Source organism: Lepisosteus oculatus, chromosome 2, assembly GCF_040954835.1.
Source record: "Lepisosteus oculatus isolate fLepOcu1 chromosome 2, fLepOcu1.hap2, whole genome shotgun sequence".
Lineage (NCBI taxonomy): Eukaryota > Metazoa > Chordata > Actinopteri > Semionotiformes > Lepisosteidae > Lepisosteus > Lepisosteus oculatus.
In genome coordinates, this window is record NC_090697.1 from 59,410,966 (window position 1) to 59,434,017 (window position 23,052).

Below are 23,052 nucleotides of genomic sequence, written 5' to 3' on the forward strand. Positions count from 1 at the left end.
CACCCAAAAGGCAATTAACCTACAAGTGTATTTTCTGTGGAAGCATCCAGGGGAAACCCATGCAAACACAAGGATAATATACAAACTTCATGCAGATACTGTAGCAACCAAGGTCCAGAAGCTGCGAGGCACCTTGTCACCTGGTCAGTTATTCATTCAAATAAATCTATAAATATGTAGCCAGCTACCTTGGCTCTTGACTGGGTATTGGTTTCTGGTTTAACGTTTTGTTGCTGCCGCCTACAGGGTTACAGTTCTCCTTTGCACTGTAGAAGAAATACGATCATAGCAGACAACAGGGAATGAACAAACGGAAACACGCTGTGTAAACACACTCCGAAAAATCAAACGAGTAGTAACGGGGATGGGACTTCTAAGCGTCGACCATTAAAGCTATAAGTCTCGGAGAAAAAAAATAGTTCTAAAAATCTTGTGACGCATGTGGACCGACTTCAGTGGCTGTTATGCTGTGTATTTTTTGACTGTCGCTTCTGCGTGTGTTGAATGTTACGAGAGTATCACTGCCGCTGTATCTCTGTAGCAGAGGGAGGGAGCGAGAACTAGGCTGGACTGGGAGAAAGTAAAGAGGGAACGTTATTACGTGTTTTCCGCTGAAGAAGGAGGAAAAGGGGGAGGCAAAAATATGCATTTCATGTCTTGAATCGGGAGGATGCAAACAGCTTGGTTAATTCGAAGGTTTAAAAAACGTACATGGAAGCGAGGGGGCAGCTGACAGCAAATGAAACGAAGGGGAGAATTGAGGAGATAAGGTGTTTTCTCGGTCCCTAGCAGGCGGATACAAATTGCCGATTTGCATCCTTATCTATGTTTTCTGGTTCTTCTTGACATACTGTACCTGGTATGAGCTCACGCCGTGTTTGTAACACTTAATAGAAAAAGAAGAAAGGGATGCTGGGGAAATCACTTTCTTAAATCCAGTATTACAGACTGTTAATTTGAAGGTTCTTTTGGATACTATCAAGGAAGCTTTGTTTTATGCAAGTATTTTTAACCTTCAAATGAGAATTTAAGGGCCGCATGCGTCTACCTGATTAAATGCATCTTTTAAACGAGAAGTGCTGTTTATAGTTAAACAGCAGCTAATAATTCTAACCATAACTCCAATGTAAGTCTTCGAGTGTATATATGAATACACCATCTATGGGACAAGCAGTGCTTACTTTGCCTTTAAAATTAATTATTGGAAATCGTCATAATTTCTGTGGTTTTGTACTCAAACTGAGTGAGATTAATTGGACTGGGAGAAAGTGGTGATGCTTCGCAAGGAAGAGACTGGAACCCAACAGTCGGTTTCTCATGGGGACATTTGTGCACAAACAAAACTACGTATACCGAAGGATCAATACTTCTATTTTTTATGTCTCGTTCAAATGGAATTTCGTATTACACTGACGAATAAACGCCTCGTTTCTGTCTGATCGTTTCTTTACGTTATCTTCTGGAACAGGTATGGATGCATTACTTCCATGTTACTGTATTGCAAGACTTTGCCATGGAAACCAATGCAACCTCTGCGGCTTCAGAAAATGACTTCGTGGGGGATATGTCAAAATACCTAATATTTTAAGTCATTACACATCAATCTGATCTGTAGCTGGCGGATGTACCTCACAGAAGCGATCATTTTAAGAAGAATGGATTATCTTGCTCATTGAAAAATAGAACTAAAGGAGGAAATAATTGATCTCAAATATAAAATCTATGTTGCGTTTTCTACGCAGGTTTTCTTAGACTGTTTTTTCGAATGAAGACTACGGATACAGTAGAGAGGAAACAAAGCACTGTAAATTTGTACTAATGTGTAAAATACAAAGATTTTCATCAATCACAGAGACATTTTTTTGTGATTGTGGGAATATCCTGTTTAAAAAGGTATCTTATTTTTCGATAGATATTAATAGAAAAGTTAAACTGACGTTAAACGTCTAACCTGAAATAGTTTTGATATGAAGAAAAGCGGTTTGATTAGTGTACATTGATTTTAATGTGGATACCTGCATGAAATGTAAGAAAGTGTAATTAAATAACTGCATATTGTTAACATGATTTGCTGCTGTTAAACTGAAGGTTAAATTATCTTTGAAGCAAAAGCTTATTTTGTTTTGCACTGGATGCAAGAAAACAACAAAAAAAAGTAAATGTGCTTTGTAAGCATAGGTTTGAAAAACAAAATGGATGTTTCAAGAATAACTGAATATCACTAGGAAGTGTTTTTTTTAGAAAAAGCCAGGTTCAGTTAGGTTCCAAAATGCCACGCAACCGGGCATTCTCAGAACCTGAGTATTCTGCAGAATATTCTGCAGATTACTCAGTGAGCCTACCTTCAGACCCTGAGCATGGAGTAGGCCGAACACACGAGGTGACAGTCCGCAACTCTGGCTGCTGCCTGTGCCTGCCTCGATTCATGAGACTCACCTTTGCTCCAGAGTCCCTCGAGAACCTTTACCAGACCTACTTCCGCCGACAGCGTCATGAAACCTTGCTGGTGCTGGTGGTGTTTGCTGCGCTTTTTGACTGCTATGTCATTGTGATGTGCACAGTGGTCTACACCAGTGACAAGCTGGCCTCCACTTTGGTGGCTATCATCGGACTGGCTGCCCACATCCTGCTCTATGTGCTGTGCAAATATGGGCTGCTTCCTGATCGTATATCACGCAAAGTTGTCCCCTATGCTCTCTGGGTCCTGATTGCTGCACAGATATTCTCCTACTTGGGCCTGAACTTTGCTCACTACCACCAGGCCAGTGACACTGTTGGCTGGCAGGCCTTCTTTGTCTTCTCCTTCTTCCTCACACTGCCCCTGCGCCTCATGCCCATTGTCCTCATCACTGCTGTTTCCTGTGGCATCCATACCCTGGTGCTGGGGGTGACCATTGCTCAACAGGAACAGGAGGCCATTGAAGGGATAGCCCTTGTCCGGCAGGTAAGTTACCTCAGTCCAGAAGTATGGAACGCTTAAATGTTTTAGAAACACGACAAGCTGATAATTAATGTCAGATTGAGATCTGTCATTTGACACACCTATAGCAGTGTCCTATTTTATTGTTAAGATCCAGGCAATGAAAACCACCTGTTAGTGTCTTTGATTTCTAACACAGATCATTCATGGGGGATACTGATCTTGGTCAATTTGTTTTGTTTTCTTTACAATATTACAATGAGTGGTAGTGATGCTACTCTGTTAGAGCATGTAGTCACCATTGCCAGAGCTGAAGAAGGTTTTCTCTTGGACATGTACTGTACTGTTTTTTTTTACTTATCGTTGCTTATTTCTTGTCCTCAAGGACTGCTGTTTCTTTGGTTTTGTTACTTGGCCACTTACACTTCCATCTGAAATTGTTGCATTAATGAATGACAGTAATTGAAGATTTATAAAATGAATAATGAATATGTATATAATTATAATTATTTGACACTTGTATGTCCAATAAGTTGTTTTGAACAAAAATGGAAATTATTAATGGTAACTAAGTTATATTCACTAATCTGAAACAAGGTATTTCTGTAACTTCACAGAGGTGCATATTTACAGTGCAGAAAGTGGTTAGAAAATGGTTGGATGGATTTCCCAAATATATTCAATTAAAAGACATGGTATTGTCTTTGGTTTGATGAATAAAGTTTCATTATCTTTGTACAAATACAAAAATTATATACTTCATGTTGCTTTGTGTCCTTAGAACATTACCATACATTTGGTGTTTGGTAACACTAAATTCCACTACATGCCTTAACACACAGTTGACATAGTGATAGCACAAGTTAACACTAAGTCTTTGAAAGTATAATGGCTTAATCGTCTTCTAATTTATTGTTTGCATGCACTGCAAACCACCACAGAATCTCAGTCAATATTGTAGTGTGATACATTACCCACAGGAAAACAAGTTGTGAGTGAAGTCTTTGTTTGTCCAACGTTTGTCCAGCAGTTGCCCTAAATCCTACTGAAGTGATAAAGGAGAACAACAAGTTGTGCAATTGATGATATTGCAGGAACCCCCACAAGATCAGTGAAAGGCTAGGCATTGAGCTTGAAAAAAGAGGGAGTAAGAGTTCAACACACATTTGCTCTTAAGTGGTGGCTGAATAGACATAAACAAAAAAACAGTGCCATACTATGAATGTGTGGTGAAAGCTTTTTTTGTCCAGCTCTGATTTCAAACATGAATGATGTAAGAACTATTCAGCATCATGTACCCTCCTTGTGCATTTCTTCTTGAAGGTTATTATTAACTATTTTGTTAGTTGTACTGTAAGGTAGGAATATTGTTTGGTTACCTACCAATATGTAGAAACACTGTAGCTTATAAAAACGGTAATGCCTAAGTTTACAAGAGTGGATATTTTTATTTCTGTTTAAGCAATAACTGCTTGGAAAGATATATGTTGAGGACAGAAAATTGCCAGTCTTTGTGGCTTGACATGATGCATTAAAGAAAATAATGAAGAAAAAGTCAAATCCAAAGTCTATGTAGTTGTACAGTATGTTGTATGAGAGCAGTTTTGCTATGGACATTGCAGTTGTGATACCTGTTTTTGTTTATGTCCCAGTTGTTGGCAAACATTGCCATCTACCTGTGTGCCATCACGGTGGGGATCATGTCCTATTATATGGCAGACCGAAAGCATCGCAAGGCTTTCCTGGAGGCGCGACAGTCCCTGGAGGTTAAGCTAAACTTGGAGGAGCAGAGTCAGCAGCAGGTAAGGAACTGTTTTACTGTTTTGAGTCTGTTCATACAGTTTTGAGGACTATGACCTTTATACGAACTTTTGCTTCTTAACACCTTCAGTTTTCTATCTAAGTCTTTCTAGAAGGAGGCCAGCCCAAGAGCACCATGGGTTCATAATAGTGGCTCAGCATATATTGTCTGAAACCTGCGAGATTTATTTCTCATTCCCATTCATTGGAATCATTGGAATCACAAATTTGATTTATGGAGAGCTCCTCTTTGAGCTCAACTATGTCACACTATGTGTGAACATACCATTTTAAACTATTAGTAGGTGTTTTTTTCTGTAATTTATGTTTAAAACAAACTTATCTATGTACCTGCAATAAAGAAAGTAGCATTCCTAAGAGATACTGCCTTATTTCAAATGTATTCTAACTTTAGACTTACTGCTTTGTTCAAACCTCATTATTTAACCTGGCACAGTAGCACTTTTTGATGGTTACAAATGTGACCACTAAGTCAGTGTGATAAGAAGTCAGTAGTGAGCCTGATTTAAACTGAGGGAAAACAGTGCTGTCAAAAGTGAAATGGGGTGTGCATATCTTCTATGTTCTGTGTAAAGCTAAGCTTTTTACTCTGTTCAGTGACCTTCAGTGCTCAGAATAGTTCTGTGTGTTCTGAACCATTGAACAAGGCTTGATAAATGTACAGTATACCAGGTAAAATTTCGGTTGTGACAACATCAGATATGTAAACACTGGGTTCCTATGCACAGGCACGAGCCATTATGATTGTCAGAAAAGAAATCAGTTCTCTTTCTCAGTCCTTAATCCACTAATATTCAGAGAATATTTAAATGTGAGATATGGTAAGGGTAAGTACACCACCTTTAAGAGTGGACTGTGGGCTTAACCAATACAATTCTAGTTAAAAATTTACTTGTAAATCTTATAGATAATCTGCTGCTTTGTCATCAAGCCATTCATAAAATGATTCTATAACAATGTTCTAGAATCACTGCAGAGCACTGCAAATTCATAAAACATTATTTATGTTGCATATGCTCCTATCAAAAATATTATACCCCATTGTTGCAGGTGCTTTTGGGTAACATCTGATGGTATTTCTTTAAAAGGCATATAGTTAACACAATATTCTGAAGTGTTTTCATTTTAATGGTGGTTGTGCCTTCAGTATATAGCAGAGTTAGAAAACTTTTTACTTTCTGTACCAGTACAGAATACACACTTTTTTCACATTTATTTGAGCTATTTTTAAAGCTGATTTATTGTTTGTGTTCAGTTAGTATGATGTGTTCTTGTTTCTGACTACTATTTTCCTGTTACTAAATAACGTACGAATACCACATGCTTGCTTTGAAGTACTCTCAAGACTGTCTGAGCTAGGTCCAGAATGCACAAGTGTGTCACATTGCGGCACTTCATTGTTTTTCTTGTGTTGAGGTCACACTGTCTGGTGTCTGTGAAACATGAAACGACTCCTTTTCCCCAAGCCAGCCATTCTTTTCAGTGCTCCTTACTCTCTAGCAAAAGGAAAACACTGTAGTAGCATCCCATGACCAATGACAGAAGACTGTGAAAGTCAGAGGAGAAGGAATATTTTTATTATGCAGTAGCATACTGTATGTGGAAAGTTGGTTCCATTAAGGTCTGGTAGGGATCATGAGGGGGCAACAACATCTTCCTGAGAAGCAGGAATTTTAAGCAAGAATGTGGCCTTAATTGATGTGGTAGCCCCATCAATGAAGAACACACGTTGCTGAAATCCTGAGCTCTGTAAAGACATCAAGCACTAAATAGGCAAAAAAAAAGACTCCTAGCAGTTCAAGTTACAGTATCTACAGTATCTGCATTGAGATCAAACAGCTTCCTGAGAAAAGGAGGAAATACAATATTTATACCAAGTAGTCATGCCATATACCTAAGGCTCCATTTCTTTTAAGATAAGATCAGATCACTTTATTGGCCATATATAATTTCTAGTATTAGGAATTTGTCTTTTAGCATACCCCAAGTTGCTTTCTATGAGACACACAGACAGGGAGAGAAGTTAGGGGTCAGAGCACAGGGTCAGCCATTTATACAGTGCCCCTGGAGCAGTTGGGGTTAAGGGCCTTGCTCAGGGGCCTAATGGAGTAGGATTCCTCTGCCAGCCATGGGATATGAACCGGCAACCTTCCAGCCAAAGGCACAGATCTTTAGCCACAGATCCACCACACTGCCCGATACTTTTTCACCAAACCTCCAATACTGCAACTCCCGTATGGGGCTTTCCTGCTACCCACCACTTTCGCACATGTGGAATTTCTGTGTATCCAGGCAATTTCCTGTTCCCTCTGTCAGTGGACACCCTTCTCTTTTCTTCTCTGCTTAGAAATGAGAGCCCTGACAACCCCTCTCCAGGGCTGGATTTATCATCTCCTCTCTGAGGACTTGAGTTTGTACTAAGATAGGGATTTTTTTTTAATTTGTCGGAAGTCTGGGATTTATCTGCCTCACAGTTCCTGTCCACTGGAGTGCACACCTGCGATCGCCTTTCTTTCATTCATAGGGACTTACACAGTACATCTCTTTCCTGCCTACCCATCTTCCCATCTTCTTTCTACATTCTACATCTGTCTGGTATTCTCTTTTCGCTGCTGGCAGCTGCTTGATCTTTAGAATCCTGACACTTTCATCATACCCCTCCTGGGCTGGCAGTTTTTTTCATCCTCTTCCCCAGTCTTTGTGGAGGGCAGTGACATTTATCATCTCTGTCTGCTCAAGGGACATTCTACTGTGTTCTTAGCACAGGTTTCAGTCACAATTGTAGTCCCCCCCCCTTAAGGGCACTCCGGCTCTGTCACTTCTGAGATGATTTTGGGCACCCGCTCCCTGTTCCAGCCACCTATCCAGCCCACCTTAAAAGCCAGACACTCACTCTGTTCTGGGCACTGCATTGGTTCCTGTACCAGGCGAGTCCGGGACCTGGTGTGCCTGGTCCCGTTCCCCCCTTTTTCCCCCCGACCCTCCACCGGATCCCGCTCCAGTTTTAAATCCGTTTGGACATTTGCCTTGCTTGGATTTCCCTTTGGACTCCCTTTTGGACTGTTTTTCTTGGATTCACCCCCCAGAACACCTGTGCACCTTGGACATGCCCCCTGTTTTCATTCCCGACTCCTGCCTGCTTTTTTCCCCGTGTTTTCCTCATTCTTCCCCGGATTGTGTCATCTGCATAGGGTCCTGAAAGAACACTTCGTTACAGTTTCCCTTCTAAGGGATATAATATTTATTTGACACTCCTACAACCCTCAGTGTTGTTTCAAATAGCTACACATAACTTCCTGAGTGCTAGCGAAGTTGTATACAGTAAATTAGGCTTAAGCTGGCTGTGGTATTCTCGGCTTGTGATGCATCATTGACCTCAGTAGCTTACGAATATTCAGTTTTGTTAGCAAAATCTGTATCAGTCATTATAATGGTGATAAATCTTCTGTAGATACTATACATTATATATTAATATGGACCCCCTAGTGTATAAATCTGGCTATATGAATATTTATGTAGTTAATGGTAAGACAAGATAGCTTTTCAAGATTAGTACATTTCAGCAGGACTGGCTAGAAAAAATAATTGCAATAATATCGATTTTTTTGGCTGTGGGTACTACATGCAATGCAGCATATAATATATATTTACTTGATGAAGATAAACATTACAGATCCTACAAATGTAAGCAACTCATGGATTGTTTGTTTTGTGTCTGTATGAAGGTCAAAGCAGTATGTTAGGCTGACTGATTGACAACTGCTGATTTCATACTGGAGGTATACAAAGACAACTAGTTGTAAATTCCTATTTAATGAAATACAATGGGCTGGTTTGAGACTAACAAGTGAAAAATGTAGTTTAACACAAACACTTTTATGTGGTTAAACATTTGAAGCTGGTTATAAAACATTCTGACAGGAAACTACCAGGTCACAAGACTTGAATCTAGTCAGACAGAATTCGATCTGCTGTAGTTGCACTTTGGGAGCTGACAAAATGACACAACAGACACAGAAGCTGATTAATCTTCCGAGCAGTGCCTTACAGTGGTTACCAGTAAGGAACCATGTGCCAGATGTACAGTACAAAGTGGCAGTTTTCTTGATTGGTGTTGTAACTCAGCCTAGAGAAAAATGAATAAATCAAAATTTTATTTTTGAGGTTCAAAATGAGTCCTGTAAATATTTACTTTAAATGTAACTGCTGGTTTTTTTTCAGAAAATGTTTTCCTTCCGTATGAAGGTTTTTAAATATTTATGCATATTATGGCTTTGTAATAAGATCTCCAGAAGAAATAATGAAAATAGTAAAACATCTGGAATAATAATTGATTGTGGTTAGCACAATGCAAAATTGTTTTATCTGATTAAAATATATTTTTCAGATTTTTGCCAAATATTTGCAGATTCTGCCTGTACAGGCATCTGCTAATCATGTTAAAGATGATAATGATTGAAGTGCTCTTAAAGCTTAACTTTTATCATTACTGAAATTTCTAATGGCTCATAGTGAAGTAGTATTAGTCAATTTGGCAGTTTTATGTTTTCAATCAGGAAACATTTTATTTGTAAAAGTAACATATTATGGACATACTGTACCTTTATCTTCAGAATGTCACTATAGTACAGCTGGAACATACAAGAATACATTTACAATAGGTATTGTATGGTGTATAAGCTGAACGTTTAATAAAACACAAGAATTTCCTTATGAAAATATTTTATATATATATATATTATGCTGTGTTTCAAATTCATATATTTCAGTAGCCAAAACTGAAATTTGGGTTTCTTTAATTATCTGTTACTATTTTCTTAATGTATTGGTTAAGTGCAAACATTAGTAATGGGAGTTCCCATATGTTGTAGAGCAACTACAGAAACCAGTAAATGCTGAATATACACTAAAATTAACCCGTATAGAGTGACTAATTGTTTAAGAAGAAACTTTTAGGGACAGAATCTGGTAGGATGACAAAACATATGGGACTTTTTTTTTTACTGTACATTTCTAAAGCAATCTAGCTTTGAAAGGAAAAAAAAACTGGTCCTGTATAAGAAGAGCATACTCACCTATGTGCTTTATGTATTGATATTATTGTTAATATTCATTGATATTATTGTACACATTGCATGTTCATTTATGTAGGCAGGTTTTTCAGAATTCTGTGCAATGTAAATGATGTGCAATGTGTAATTTTGATTGTATGTTTGTTCTTTGATTAGAAATGTGTAAGTCTAAACACAAGAAAAGTATTTGTCACCCTACAAAGTTTAGTGATTTAACAGCAATCAAATCCTAGGAGTTCTATAGATGGAATTGAATATGCTGCCCAACTTAACAGTCCGAGCAAAGCAACTGAAGATGCATGCAAACAAGTTACCATTAAGATGACATTCTAAAGTTATAATACAGTACATGTTCAGGGGTACATTTCATGAAAATCATTTGCAAGAAATCACCATTACAGCATGGTCACAGCTATAGATTTGCGTTTCATAAATAGATTGCAGGATCTTTGATAGTGCAGGTGTTCTACTGCCACTCCTGGAAATTAACCATAAGTGACCATTTTCATTACAGATCCAAAGTTACTATGGGAACATGAAAAATGTGCAATGGCAAACACTTGTGTTATCTTCTTGTGGATATCTTGTGGGCATCCAATGTTGTTTACAATTCAGTTAAAACCTTCATTAAGGCTTTATGCTTATGACAGTTTTCAGAAAGTTCTGTGTCTTTGTCATGGCATTAACAAGTTCCTAGTACTTTGTGTGGCCAATATCACACAATGTGTAAAGATTCCAACAGAATGTGGAAGGAGGAAAAGTTGGGTGAAATCAAAGCATGATTTGTCAGTACAGAAAAAACGGTTGTTAGTTTTTCAGAATTTGTACATTACTTTTATCAAGTTTACTAAGCATGGTTATCTTGCTACAATATGGTTTTAATATTTTATTTCTACTTTATTTTTTATAGATGAGAATATGTAAAATGTTGAAACATTTTCTATATAGATTTTATTCAGTCATAAAATAAAGGTTTAAAAAAAAACTAATGTAAATCACTTCACCAAAGTCAAACGTTTAGGGTAAAAAACAAGATGTAAGTGAACCAGCAATTTAAAAAGTCTAACTTGATATATCATTAATTGCAAAATAAGCTAGTTTCATGTTTTCAGAGGAAACAAGCAAATCCTTATGCACTTCTAAGAGGTTGCACTATGGGTGAATTAAGAGGTTTACTTGGGGTTCATGATATTTTGCTGCAACCTTTGAGGTACAATCATGAAGCACATTTACAGTAAGTGTTAAGAAATATGCCAAGTGTGTATTCAATTGGTGCAGAGGTTCACAAGACAACTCTGGTACTGTATGCATTTTACAAACAAAACAGTGTTAGGTGGCTTTTGTGGTTTATACCAGAACACCATTTCATCCTACATTAACTATGCACAGATTGTATATGAGTATGCATTTTTTTTCAATTGTCACAGCTATCTGGGAGAAGCAAATCAGAAGCAGTTTTGTTTGTTGCCAAGTATTAAATCAATTGATGATTTTTTTTAGCCTTGGCTTACTCAATAATGTCAGTGTGTTATATATTAATGTCATGCTCACTAAAGTGATACTTATAATTAGAACTGATTGGCCAAGCAGTTCTTAAACAGCAGGAGCAATTGTTATGGGAAGTGTATCAACAGCAAAATAAAAGAAGCTTTGTGGTCAGGCACGACAGTTACTGTAAATTAGCTTATGTATGAAGCCTGTTGTTATATATTTATTCTGTTGAGACTAGAAGTATACCCTATTCATTTGGAGTTTTTCAGCAGAAGCAGGCTAAATTAAAAAGTGTAAGACTCTCAGTGGACATAAATGTGACTGTAGCAACCTTTTTGGTGCACAACTGAAGCAAAACAATCTTTGGTGATGGATGAAATCTGATAAATTTAAATTCATTTGGTACAATCATAGTTTATAAGCTTTTTATGGGGGTTTTAATAAGTGGGTTGCCATCTTGGTTGATACAGAACTTAAATTTTTGCTGTACTGTAGATTGAGTGATTTGTCTTTTGAACACCTGTCTAGCATGATGTTACAGAGTTGAAGGTGGGACAGCAGAAGTTGAAGGTGGGAAGAAAAAATCCTTTGCAGCCATAATAGGCTTCCACTACATGAAAGACAACTTACTTTTGAAAAAGTTTCAGTGAAGTAAAATCTTAAAAATAGGAATTGCTATTAAAATGTCAAACAAAGAAAGCAAGTACAGTCAATATCCATCCATCCATTTTTAACTGCTTTGTCCAGTAGGGGGTTGTGGGGAAGCCCGAGTCTATCCTGGCAAGCAACAGACACAAGACAGGACACACCCTCAGAATGTGAGTCCATCACAGGCACACGCAGATATAGACATTAACAACAGGGCCAATTTTCCCAGAAGACAATTAACCTACCCCAATGTAAATGGAGTGTGGAAAGAAACGGAAGCACCTGGAAGAAACCCATGAATACAGGGGGAGATCTCAATACAGATGACATCCCAGGAGCTAAACCCAAGGCTCTAGTACTGTGAGGCAGCAGTTCTAAGAATTGTGCCCATACCTCCCTATAATGAATATCTATAGACAAATTATAAATAAATTAAACAAACGGTAATAAACTATTGCATTTTTTATTTGACTATTTCACTTTTAATTATCTTCTTAAGAAAGAATTAAATCCAGTTTACCATCATCATGTCCTCTCTTACCTTAAGGAAAAGGTAACTCTTAGCTAAGTAGCTAAGAGTTACTAAACAATTTTAAACAATTTTCCTACAATTTCCAGACAATCAAGCTTCTCAAAATTTTGATTTGGGAAGCTGGGTGGAAACTGAGATACTCTTAGATCATATTCATTTCCAGATATTCCGATTGTGGAAAGAAGCACAACTAAGTTACAAGAAACCTTTTCTTTTCTCCTAACTTGTTTGATGAACCCACTTTTCTTTTTTGTGTGAACTCCTTTTTCTGTATTTTGTGATCAAAAATGTTTTTCAGTAGCTTGTGGTTTGCAGAAGGGCAGTCACAAGTTCTGATGTTTTTGATGAAACACAAGCACCACAGTCCTGTGTGATGTGTGATCTCTCATGCATGTCGCAGTTGCTCAGCTTTGATGAAACGGCCCCAAGACCATGTCATGAGTACAAAAGTCTTTAAATTGCCTTCCAAATTGCTCAGCAAACCACAGTAAAACTACTAACAAAGTTCTGTCTATACAAAACCAAAAAAACATGCTTGTTGACATGTTCAGTGATGACATTATAACACATACTGTATAAGCTCAACTTCAGGGGACTAAACAACACATCTTCTTGAACTTTCACTTACCTAATATGTTTTGCTCTGATTAAGATATCCATCCAATTTTAAGCATTTCTGGGAAATTACTTATCATCGGGTGCATGATATTTGAATGCTAATCCTAACAGAGCATGAATAAGAGCTCATCAGAGCATGGAATGCCATTCCCAATGTCGAAGTCAGACTCTGATAAGGTCAATGAAGCATTTGATGCTCCACAGTTCTTGCTGCTAGGGGTGAACACATTCAGTATTGGAACTCTGAGTTCTTCCATTCTTCTCCTGACCTCATCTAGGTAGGAGGTGCTAAAATTACACAGGTGAAATTTGAAATGAAATATAGATCAAATTGCTTGTACTGTCAATGTTTGAGGCGTTGTAATACAGCTGTATTATGAACTGCTATACAAATGTCAGAATACATTGGCAATTCTTCACAAAGACTATTTAAAGTTAAAGGAAAGAGAAAAGAAGTAAGGAAGTTAAAGGAAGAAGAACAAAATATGTTGAAAAAAAACAAAAAAGTCACATATTTCTATACTCTCTTTTTTTCAACCTATATCTGTACTTTCTGTCTTAAGAATGTTAACCAATTAATTGAAATTTATTTCACAAAACAGTAATGCAAAACTGAATCTGCATAAAATATCCTCCTCTGCCTATGATGTCTTTTAAAGATCTAGGACAGCTCTGTTTTGAAGTGTTACAACAGTATCTATTTGGTTATGATTTTATGGGTCACGGCTTCCTCTTGACTTTCACAGAAGCCCTTGAAGTAGTGCTGAGGATTGTGTAAGAGGAATCTTTGTGAAATACAAAGAATGCTGGTATCTTTTAGTGTCAACTGGGTTTTGCAGCACTGCCAACCCAGTACTGAAGAATGTTAGAAACATACCATGGATTTTCAAAGTGCCAAATGCAGCCTTCAGAACAGTGACAAAAACAATTTCATGTAAATCCCTTCCTTTCCTTTCTTGTGCTCAAAACAGTATTAGACAAAGTAACATAGTTATATTAATGTTTATTTATGTTCTCTGTTTATAGAAAAATCATAGTATTAAAATAATTTCCTAAAACAAGGAAACAAATAATACTCCCACTGCATTTCTTCATAGGTTGATCAATATATTATTTTAATGCTGTAGGTTTATCAATTAACAGCACCATGCAGTTGGTTGGTTTAGGATCTTTACCTTATGTGGGATAAATACCACTGGTGTGTAGTTAAAATAACTAGAAAATGATATTCAAGTATTACTACTAATGGGTTCAGGCCAGGGAAAGCTGGGTTTATACTCCCTCTTGTTCTCGGCAAAGGTGCTAAGATATTCTGATCATCTGATACTCATTCTGTGTCATCTGTGGAAAAATGCCAGGCATGCTTATCATGGGCCATACCCTCTCAGATCATTATGTCTGGTTTATCAGACTGTTTTGAATTTAGGACATCCAAACATCCTGCTGCCCTCTTCAAATTCAAGATCAAAGCTCTCTTAGGCAGTCAATACTTTCCATATTCTGCACCCCACCTCACCTTTTCTATAGGTATTCAAATCAACCAACATCAAGCTCCTGGCACACAATCCAGGTAAGATAAGGTGCCTCATTGCTATGTTAATAGGCAGAGTGGAGGAGATGCAGAATCCTCTAGCTGTCGTGTTTTGGCTACCTGGTGGGTACAGGTTGTGGCATCTCAAGGGATGTACAACAGGTAGCACATTAAACTATTTTGCATGGTTTGGTGTACCTAAACGAACTACGTTTTGTCAAAATTAGCTAATGAGTGGCAACTGATGGCATTTTTCTAAAAGTACTTAAAGAAATTAAGGATATAGGTTATCGATGTGCAATTAAGATATTTCACTAGCATGTCAAGACAAGAAGACTTTGAAAATTGTAAATGGTATGCTTTAAGCATTAAAAGAATAAAGGTAACCAAAGATATCTGATGACAGCTATCAGCGGAATCCAGTATAGGCATCCCTACAGTATAATGGAAATATCCAGACTTAAGATCTTCAGGCTGTTACAAGTTATGTTTAAATAATTCTGATCAACGGAATGAGTAACAACTTTGATTTAAAATTGAATGTCCCAACCAGTTAATTCCATGTGCTTTGCATTGTTACAGTTTAGATGACATTGAAGATCATACAAGGATAGATATATGACTTAAGTGCACCATTAATACACCATATGTGATTAATGGAGAAGGACATTGTTTAATCAGTAAAATTAACAAAGATCAATTAAGTCTGTTTTAAGTGAAGTCTAAAGCTCCTGGTATATACTTGTGTTATGACATTGGTAGTATAAATGATTTATTTCTTACTGTACATTCTGTCAATATGATCTGCACATGTGTGTGCTCGGGAACGTTTTATTCTTCATATGGGGATACAACTTGACAAAATGCCATTACAAATATATTAACGTCTAACATATACTGTGCAATGTAGGGGTGCTAAAATGACATTTTTACAAACTAAATGGCATCTTATGGGTGTGTACTGATGGCACAGTGGTTAGCATTGCTACCTCACTGTATTGAGGACCAGGGTTTAGTTCCAGTATGTATGGAGTCTGCATGTCTTTCCTGTGTTTGTGTGGGTTTCATCTTGGTGTTCTGGTTTCCTCCCACAGTGCAAAGACATGTTTGTAGGTTTGTTGGCTTCTGTTAAAACTGACCCTGTTTTCTTTTTTACATCTGTGTGTGCCCTGCGATGGACTTGTGTATCCTGCCTTGCAGTCAGTGCTTCCTGGGATGGCCTCAGGGCCACTGAAACCATGAACTGGATATTATTACAAGCGGTTATTGCAAGTGATGATGATGACAAAATATAATCTTCTTTTTAATCTGCCAAACTATGTTTTCATCTTATGTGTACCATATTTTCATTTTGGGGCAGTTCAAAACAGTGAAATAGAAATAGAATAGTGAGTTGTGTAAATCCCTATAATGATAAGTTTTGATTATGTCAGGGGTTACAATGGCTCTAATTTCCATTATGTATTGCACAGTTCAAGTCTACAGAGCTGATGGTTGCTAGGCCTAGCCAAAAACAGTTACTTTATCTACTTCGCTAGGTACGTTTCTTAAGGCACCCAAAAAGCAAACCCAGTAAATGCTTTTTGTTCTGGACTTCGCAGTTTGAAAAAGTGCCTTGCATACAGTACATGACAGTTAAAGAAGCATCAATAAGATTTGTCTTTGTGTTTTATAGCCTCCCACACTCACACTAAAAAAGCTTAATGTGAGTGATGGCACACCAAAAATGCTACAGTAAAAAATGATCCATTGATATGTTCCTGTTATGCCTTTTAAATGTCTATGAGTGGCAAGGAAGAGCAGTTGTCAGTGCTTCCTTCTCTGTCAGTTTTCACTGCATCGTTGCTAGGTAAAGCAGGGGAGAAGGAATAGAGATTGTGTGCAGTGGGTTGTAAGGTTGTGTGGGTGTTCTGTGTCAGGTGTTCAGTCTAGTCTGCAAGCATTTGCATATGAAAGTTGATGACAGAGCCCATGGTGAGTGTACTCTCTGAAGGAACACTCATTGCATTTTCTTAGGTGTTACATACTGTAGAATGTGGATTCATGGAAAATGTTCCATTTATGTTCCAAAAATGTTAGGTTATTTTTGAATTTATCAAGCCCAGCAAAGCACTGATCAAGTTTAACCCTTCCAGTATTTTTCTAGAATAACTTTTTTTTGTTTTATTGTTTAAATATATTATTTTTTTAATGTGCTTTTCTAAATCTAGGCGCATAAATTTATTTATTTAAAAGTGTGAGGAACCTTTACTCCACATGGCAGTGCATTTAAAACCAATAATGGGACACACATCTTTACCCAGAAGGTTGTAGGAGTATGGAACAAGCTACTCCGCCATGCAGTTGAAACTGGTACCTTTTTTGCTTTCATGAAATGGCTGGATGAGATCAATGGATCTACTAGCTAATAACTACTAAACGGGTCTAGAAGGGTCAGATGTAACCTTTCTTGAGTTCTTAAACTCCAGGCAGTTTTTCTGATTTGTTTAAAGGTGATGGCCCGGAGTTCTGTACAGTATATGTTTTAAAACTCTTCTGGGACATGCATACTGTAGGTATTCACAAACTGACTGTAGGTCTCATACTGAGGTATTGCTCCAACAGTATTGTGAATTCCAATACACCAGAGGAAATGGAAGGAAATGCACAATAATAGACTAATATAATATAAATAAAACATACAGTAAACATTTAATCTGACACCTGATGATTAATGCCTTTATAATCTGCTCTACCTTTTGGTTTGTTTTATTACATTTTTAAAGCTTCACATCACACATATATACTAGTTTCAATGTACCTTGCCCTTGTTCACGTTTATCAAAGTTCCACAAAACCTTGTAAAACGATTTTCATGTATTAAATGTGAACTATAGTGAGGTATATGAAGGCTACCTCCATAGGAAGGACATCAGTCATTAAAAACTGTTTGTGTGGTTTAATATTACTGTTATTCCATTTTAAAATAATTGATTCTTTATAGCACAAAAATGCAATCAAAATGTCAATAGTTGATTCAGAGTTCTTTTGAACTCTTTCAAATCCTATTCAGTTAACACTTAGACCTTACTGAAAAAGTATAAATCTGGATGCAAATCTGGTTTAGTAATACTTTGTCTTTTGTAAAGCTGTTTACTTGAATCTAGGCTGAGTCTCCCAGAGAAATTTTAGAGGTCCATAAGGCAGATTTAACGCTTGAAACCGAAAGTAACTATTGAATTAAAGAAATAGAAAAAAGGTTGAAGCAATCGTTTGTTGTTTTAATTAAGGCTGAGTTCATACTGTAGCTGAGAACTATTAAGGAACAGGTGACCTTATAAACAGTGTCTATGCATGGAAGTTATGTCCACCTGAATCTTGGAAAAGTTTTAACTTATCCTTTTAATGTCACTGAATTTGGATTTTAACTCCAGAAATAAATAAAAAATGTCTTCAATGAGTTGGAACATCTGATTCATTGACTGCTTGAGTCTGTAGAACAGTAGTATCTGTTTGCTTAGTTCTTCTCCCTCTCCCCAGACTCCCTGCTCAGAACAGCTATACAGCACTGGGCATAATTTGCAAACTGTGATGTGCCAATTATCTCTGTTGCTTTCAAACAAATGATGTGTGATTTTCTTTTTTTAAACTGGGTAATGTGCTCCTCAGGGGGGTGCAGAGAGCCATGCCTCATGGCATTTTGACACAGTGAGGCTACACGGATGGCCAGGGACTTGCTACACTTCAACTGTTTACTTCAACAGCACGAATCCTCCGAGATTAAAGCACATAATTCAATAGGTTAAAAATTCTGTTGATAAATCTAATGTAACAAATCTGCAAGGAGGTTTTTTTCTTTCACGTGACTTCATTTGTACTGGGTGAACACATTGTAGTCATGGCATTTGAGAGTTGGCATGGGACTGGCTATGGATTAGATCAGTTGAATGCTAACCAAGATTTGAAGTGATTAGTATATGTCTTTATTATCATGCTGGTTTCTAAAATATATTTAAAAAAGGTCATGTTAAAGCATTGCAGTCTAAATTCATTTTAGAATTTCTGTTTCCATTAAAACCTCACTGTTGTGAGCAATATTAATTTTAAATACACCACCATAACACAGGTGGTTGAAAACAAACATCTGTCTAAAAGAAAGTTCAAAATATTCACTCCTTGACCTTTCATCTGTGTGTTTCAGGTTTCTTCATTTTTGTAGAAACCTTTGTGAAATTAGCATAATGACAGAGTTCCTGGGATGACAACAGTTGACAGAATAAATAAATTGCAATCGAATTTCATAGCTGTACTGAAATTGGGTTGTACAGGTTTAAAACACTGCTATATATACTGAAACCTTTTTTAATTGCTCCTTAATTAAATATAGAGTAAGCAAAACCTTAAATGTCTATTTCTACTCCTCAAGCAAAGTGTAATCAGTTGGGCTAATTACTCAATATCATATAATTAATCCCACGAATGGTATCTTCTGTTCAGTAATGGAAGGCAAATGAGTCGAATTATTATGGCAATAAAATGGCAATAAAATTGTTTTCAATGTCTTATAAGAGTACTGAGACCTGTTAAACTACAACAAGCTTCAGACTTTTGACTGAACCCTGAAAATTCTCTCTTATATTGAAAAAGAATGGTGCTTTCAATATATTATTTTTAAGAAAGCTTGAAATATAAAATTAATAGAATACTTGTTCTGCCGTAGGAGACTAATTTCCCGACTTAATAACTAATTAGACACCCAAGTAATTAAAGCTTTGAGTGCCTGAACTAACACTGCAGTGGGATTGCAATATGTCAAGTTGAAACCTAATGAATCTCTTAGAAGGTAATACATTTGTAATGACTGTGTGATCTGTTAAGGCATAGTCAAACTCTCGGTTTTGAAAAAAGGCTTTGAACAAGCTGAAGTGCAAAGGGTGTGTTTATTTCCTTTAGTGTATCATTTCCCCACTGCTGTGACTGTGTTTAACCCTGCTTTCACTATCTCTGTCTCTCTCTTCCTTCAGCCGATGCTGTCAGGCACCCCTCCTAGCTTCTATTTTTGGAACAGCAGGTTTCTTTTAAGGAGAGAGAGAAAGAGAGAGGGGGGGGGCTTAGCATAGGCAAAGGAGAAACTCACAGAATACTAATAGACAATCAGGGGCTTCTGGGAGGAGAGCTGCAGCCCATTGAAGTGCATCCGGCAGCTGCAGGCTTCCATGGCAACCAGCCTCCTGAGATATGTCAGCTCTAATCAAACTCGGGAGTCACTGACTTGCTTAGCTTTTGTGTTTTTCACTTTTCGCACCTCTATCTCACTGTGCTCTCTGACAGAAATAACTACATGTATTTTACCTGCACAGGTGTATTTTCTTTCTAGGCCTATGTTTGCATTCTTCTAAGGTCAATTCACTCCTCAATATGTTAAAAAATATCATGGTACCAGATCACATATCTATAAAAGAGGCATGTAATTATATAGGGTGATGTATCATTTTAAGTCACAAAATTTGGCTGTCGTCACTTAGTTTCTACATAGAATATGAATAATTATTTGAGGAAACTACAATGTTCCCATGCCCATTAAAGAGAACATTATTTTTAAAGTTCTTAACTATACCATTTAACTGGTTCACATAATTTGAGTTGAAACATCACACAGTGTTCTCTCTAGGTAATTTAAAGGTCGTGGAATTTTCCTGTTTTATGTACAGTAGCTGGTAGAAAAATCAGAACATAGCACTGCAGTCCATCTTTCTCTGTCTCTTTATAACCATGGATCCAGAGATGTGTTTTTGATTGCACAACGTTTGTGTAAATTTGATGTCAGCATGTGCAAAAAAACTCATGAGATCCCATAAGGAATGTGCTCAGTTCCATGCATGACCAGATGGTGCATGAAGATAGCTCCACTTTGTCTGGGAATCCACAATAGCTTATGTGATCTTGGAGGCTGAAAAATCAAAACTCATTATTGTATAAATGACACTACATTTTACACTGAGGGTTGAGTCACAAATGCGGCAGCAGCAAACCACTTTCCATCTACTTCACTTTGCTGAATCAGTTAAACCTGAAGATGATCCAAACATGTTCAATTAGTCAGCATATACAGAACAAATGTATATTGTGTTTGTAATATCCTTAATTTAAAAGCCCTCCATTTCATGTTGGATACTTGAGATTGCACGCATAAATTGCACAAACAGTTCAGGTTTATATAGACTGCCATGAAAGGGAAGCCTTTTTCTTATGTTATGAAAACATTTTCAGTAGCTCATTGATTTGTGGGCTGCAATGGGCAGGAAGCACAAAGGGGATATCTGGAAAAGGTTATGAAGTATACTGTATAACTATAGAAGTGTTAAAAATAAATAAGATGGAAGTAATAATAAGGCAAAATAATAATTGCAAAGAGAAGAATCAAGTTTATACAATCCAGAAAGAGAAAATAAAATATGTCATTGTATATAGCCACCCTCTCGTAGAGTTCTTTTTATATTTGCAGGGTTAGCTGTAGCTGACAGAGGTAGCATAATTGTGGTCTTGCAATCATGTTATAGAACACTGCCTTCTTTTATTATACCATGCTAAGAACTCAGGTCACACTGACACTAACATCTTCTGGGGATGGGCTGGAGCATTCTCATGTAACCAGGTGAGGTACTGCTGGGATTATTTTGTTTGCAGTCATGTAATATGGCTGTTAATGAGCTGAGGGCATTTTGTTGCAATCGACTGAAGGAGATTATCAGTTTAAAAGCAGAGGAAATGAATATTGGTTATGGGTCATGCAGTAACTGGACCACAGCTGAGAAAGTATCAACTTCTGTCTATCCGCTAAGAACTCTTTTTCTTCTCCCTCTAGGAGCGCCTTCTGCTGTCCATTCTACCAAAGCATATTGCCGATGAGATGCTCAAGGATATGAAGAAAGAAGCTAGCCAGAAAGAGATGCAACAGTTTAACACTATGTACATGTATCGCCATGAAAATGTCAGGTAATCACATCGACAGAAAGCCATGAAAGCACAAATGTTATATTGTGTTTCATACATAAAACCAATGATCTAGGAAGATGTCTAGAAACTTCAGGTCTGAAAGTTTGATCTACATAACAAGGTTAATAGAATTATAAAAACATTAGTCTTGTTTAATTGTTTTTTTAGTAAATAGAGATTACTAGTGGGATTTAGTTCAAACTTTTAAAATTTTGAAAGGCATAGATGAATTCAGACCCAAGATTCAAGCTCATATATGAAAGAAGGATACAAAGAATCATTACTAGCATTTAAGAAACATAATTGAAAAAGGTGAGTAATTTAGCTCATTAATTGTGATCCTTCATGAAATGATGGAATAAGATTCTTGGATCAGTGAGCTACTAGGCACCATATGAGACACAAGACACATGGACCAAGCAGTCACATCTCATTTTGTCCTTCCTTTTATAAAATATACAGTACATACACAGTACAGTACATACAGTACATAAGAAATTTCCCTCAGGGGACAATAAAATCTTATCTTACACAAATTTCTTAGTGCAGGTCCCTTAAAATACTCAGCAATCGTAAACAGTTACGTTATTTGTTCTTTATGAAAAGAAAAAACATAAAAAGATTAAATGAAACATACTTCCAATGTTACTTCCAATGAACTTCATTCAGTGAAATAGGTGCTGACAGTTACTGATTCAATTGGAATACTTATTTTTATTTACTAATTGTCAAACAGCATTCTCTATTGTTCAATTGCTGTGATACTTTACTCCATTGTCTGTACCAAGTAGATAGGTAGATAGAACATGCTAAATGTCATTCAAAGGTCCTTATGAACACTGCAGAAGTAGTATCAATACAACATAACAGAACAATAAAAGAACATAAAAATTAAGTGTAACAATACCTTTCATTACTGCCCATCATGCTGTTTCCCCAGACATGCATTCCATGATTATAAACAGCTAGTTTAATGTGATTTTTTTCTAGTGCGTTGGAGGACATGGATGAATAAATTATTTATGAAGCGCCTGGTTCATGTCTCAAGACCAATAGAGAATATTTGTCATTCTAAGTGACAATCCCTCTACTATTTTCAAATTAGAGACAAAAATGGGATTTGTCAATTCTGGTTGCTTGTTGGCCATATTGATAGCAAGTCAGTTGTAGTCTTACAGTATGGTATTATGATTCTATTATTGTGGAGATTTACAATTACTCTAATCACATTTAAGTGTCTTCAGTGTCACCAGATTATGTTAGCAGCTGTAGTTGGTGTAAATATGCCCTTAATTTCATGTTACAGTGTTCCTGCCAGCAACATTCCCAAAAGACAGGCCCTCTTTCACTGAGATGTGGTATTACTGCATTGTAATTACACCCAGTTTGCCTATGTGCCTATTATGTATACTGTACAGTATGTGTCACATCACCTTTGAACATG

At 36.9% G+C, this 23,052-nt stretch overlaps 1 protein-coding gene across 2 annotated transcripts in view; it reads left to right on the forward strand.

The window, feature by feature from the left end:
- Nucleotides 1-258: 258 nt before the first annotated feature.
- The window catches only part of adcy3a (adenylate cyclase 3a), a 64,150-nt gene continuing 41,356 nt past the window's right edge, over nt 259-23,052 (forward strand). For both annotated transcript variants that reach the window (XM_015346195.2, XM_015346200.2), the window contains exons 1-3: nt 259-2,944; nt 4,573-4,722; nt 21,478-21,608. In XM_015346195.2, coding sequence (XP_015201681.2) covers nt 2,270-2,944; nt 4,573-4,722; nt 21,478-21,608 — 956 coding nt within the window. In that variant the 5' untranslated portion in view covers nt 259-2,269. The remainder of the gene's footprint in view (nt 2,945-4,572; nt 4,723-21,477; nt 21,609-23,052) is intronic.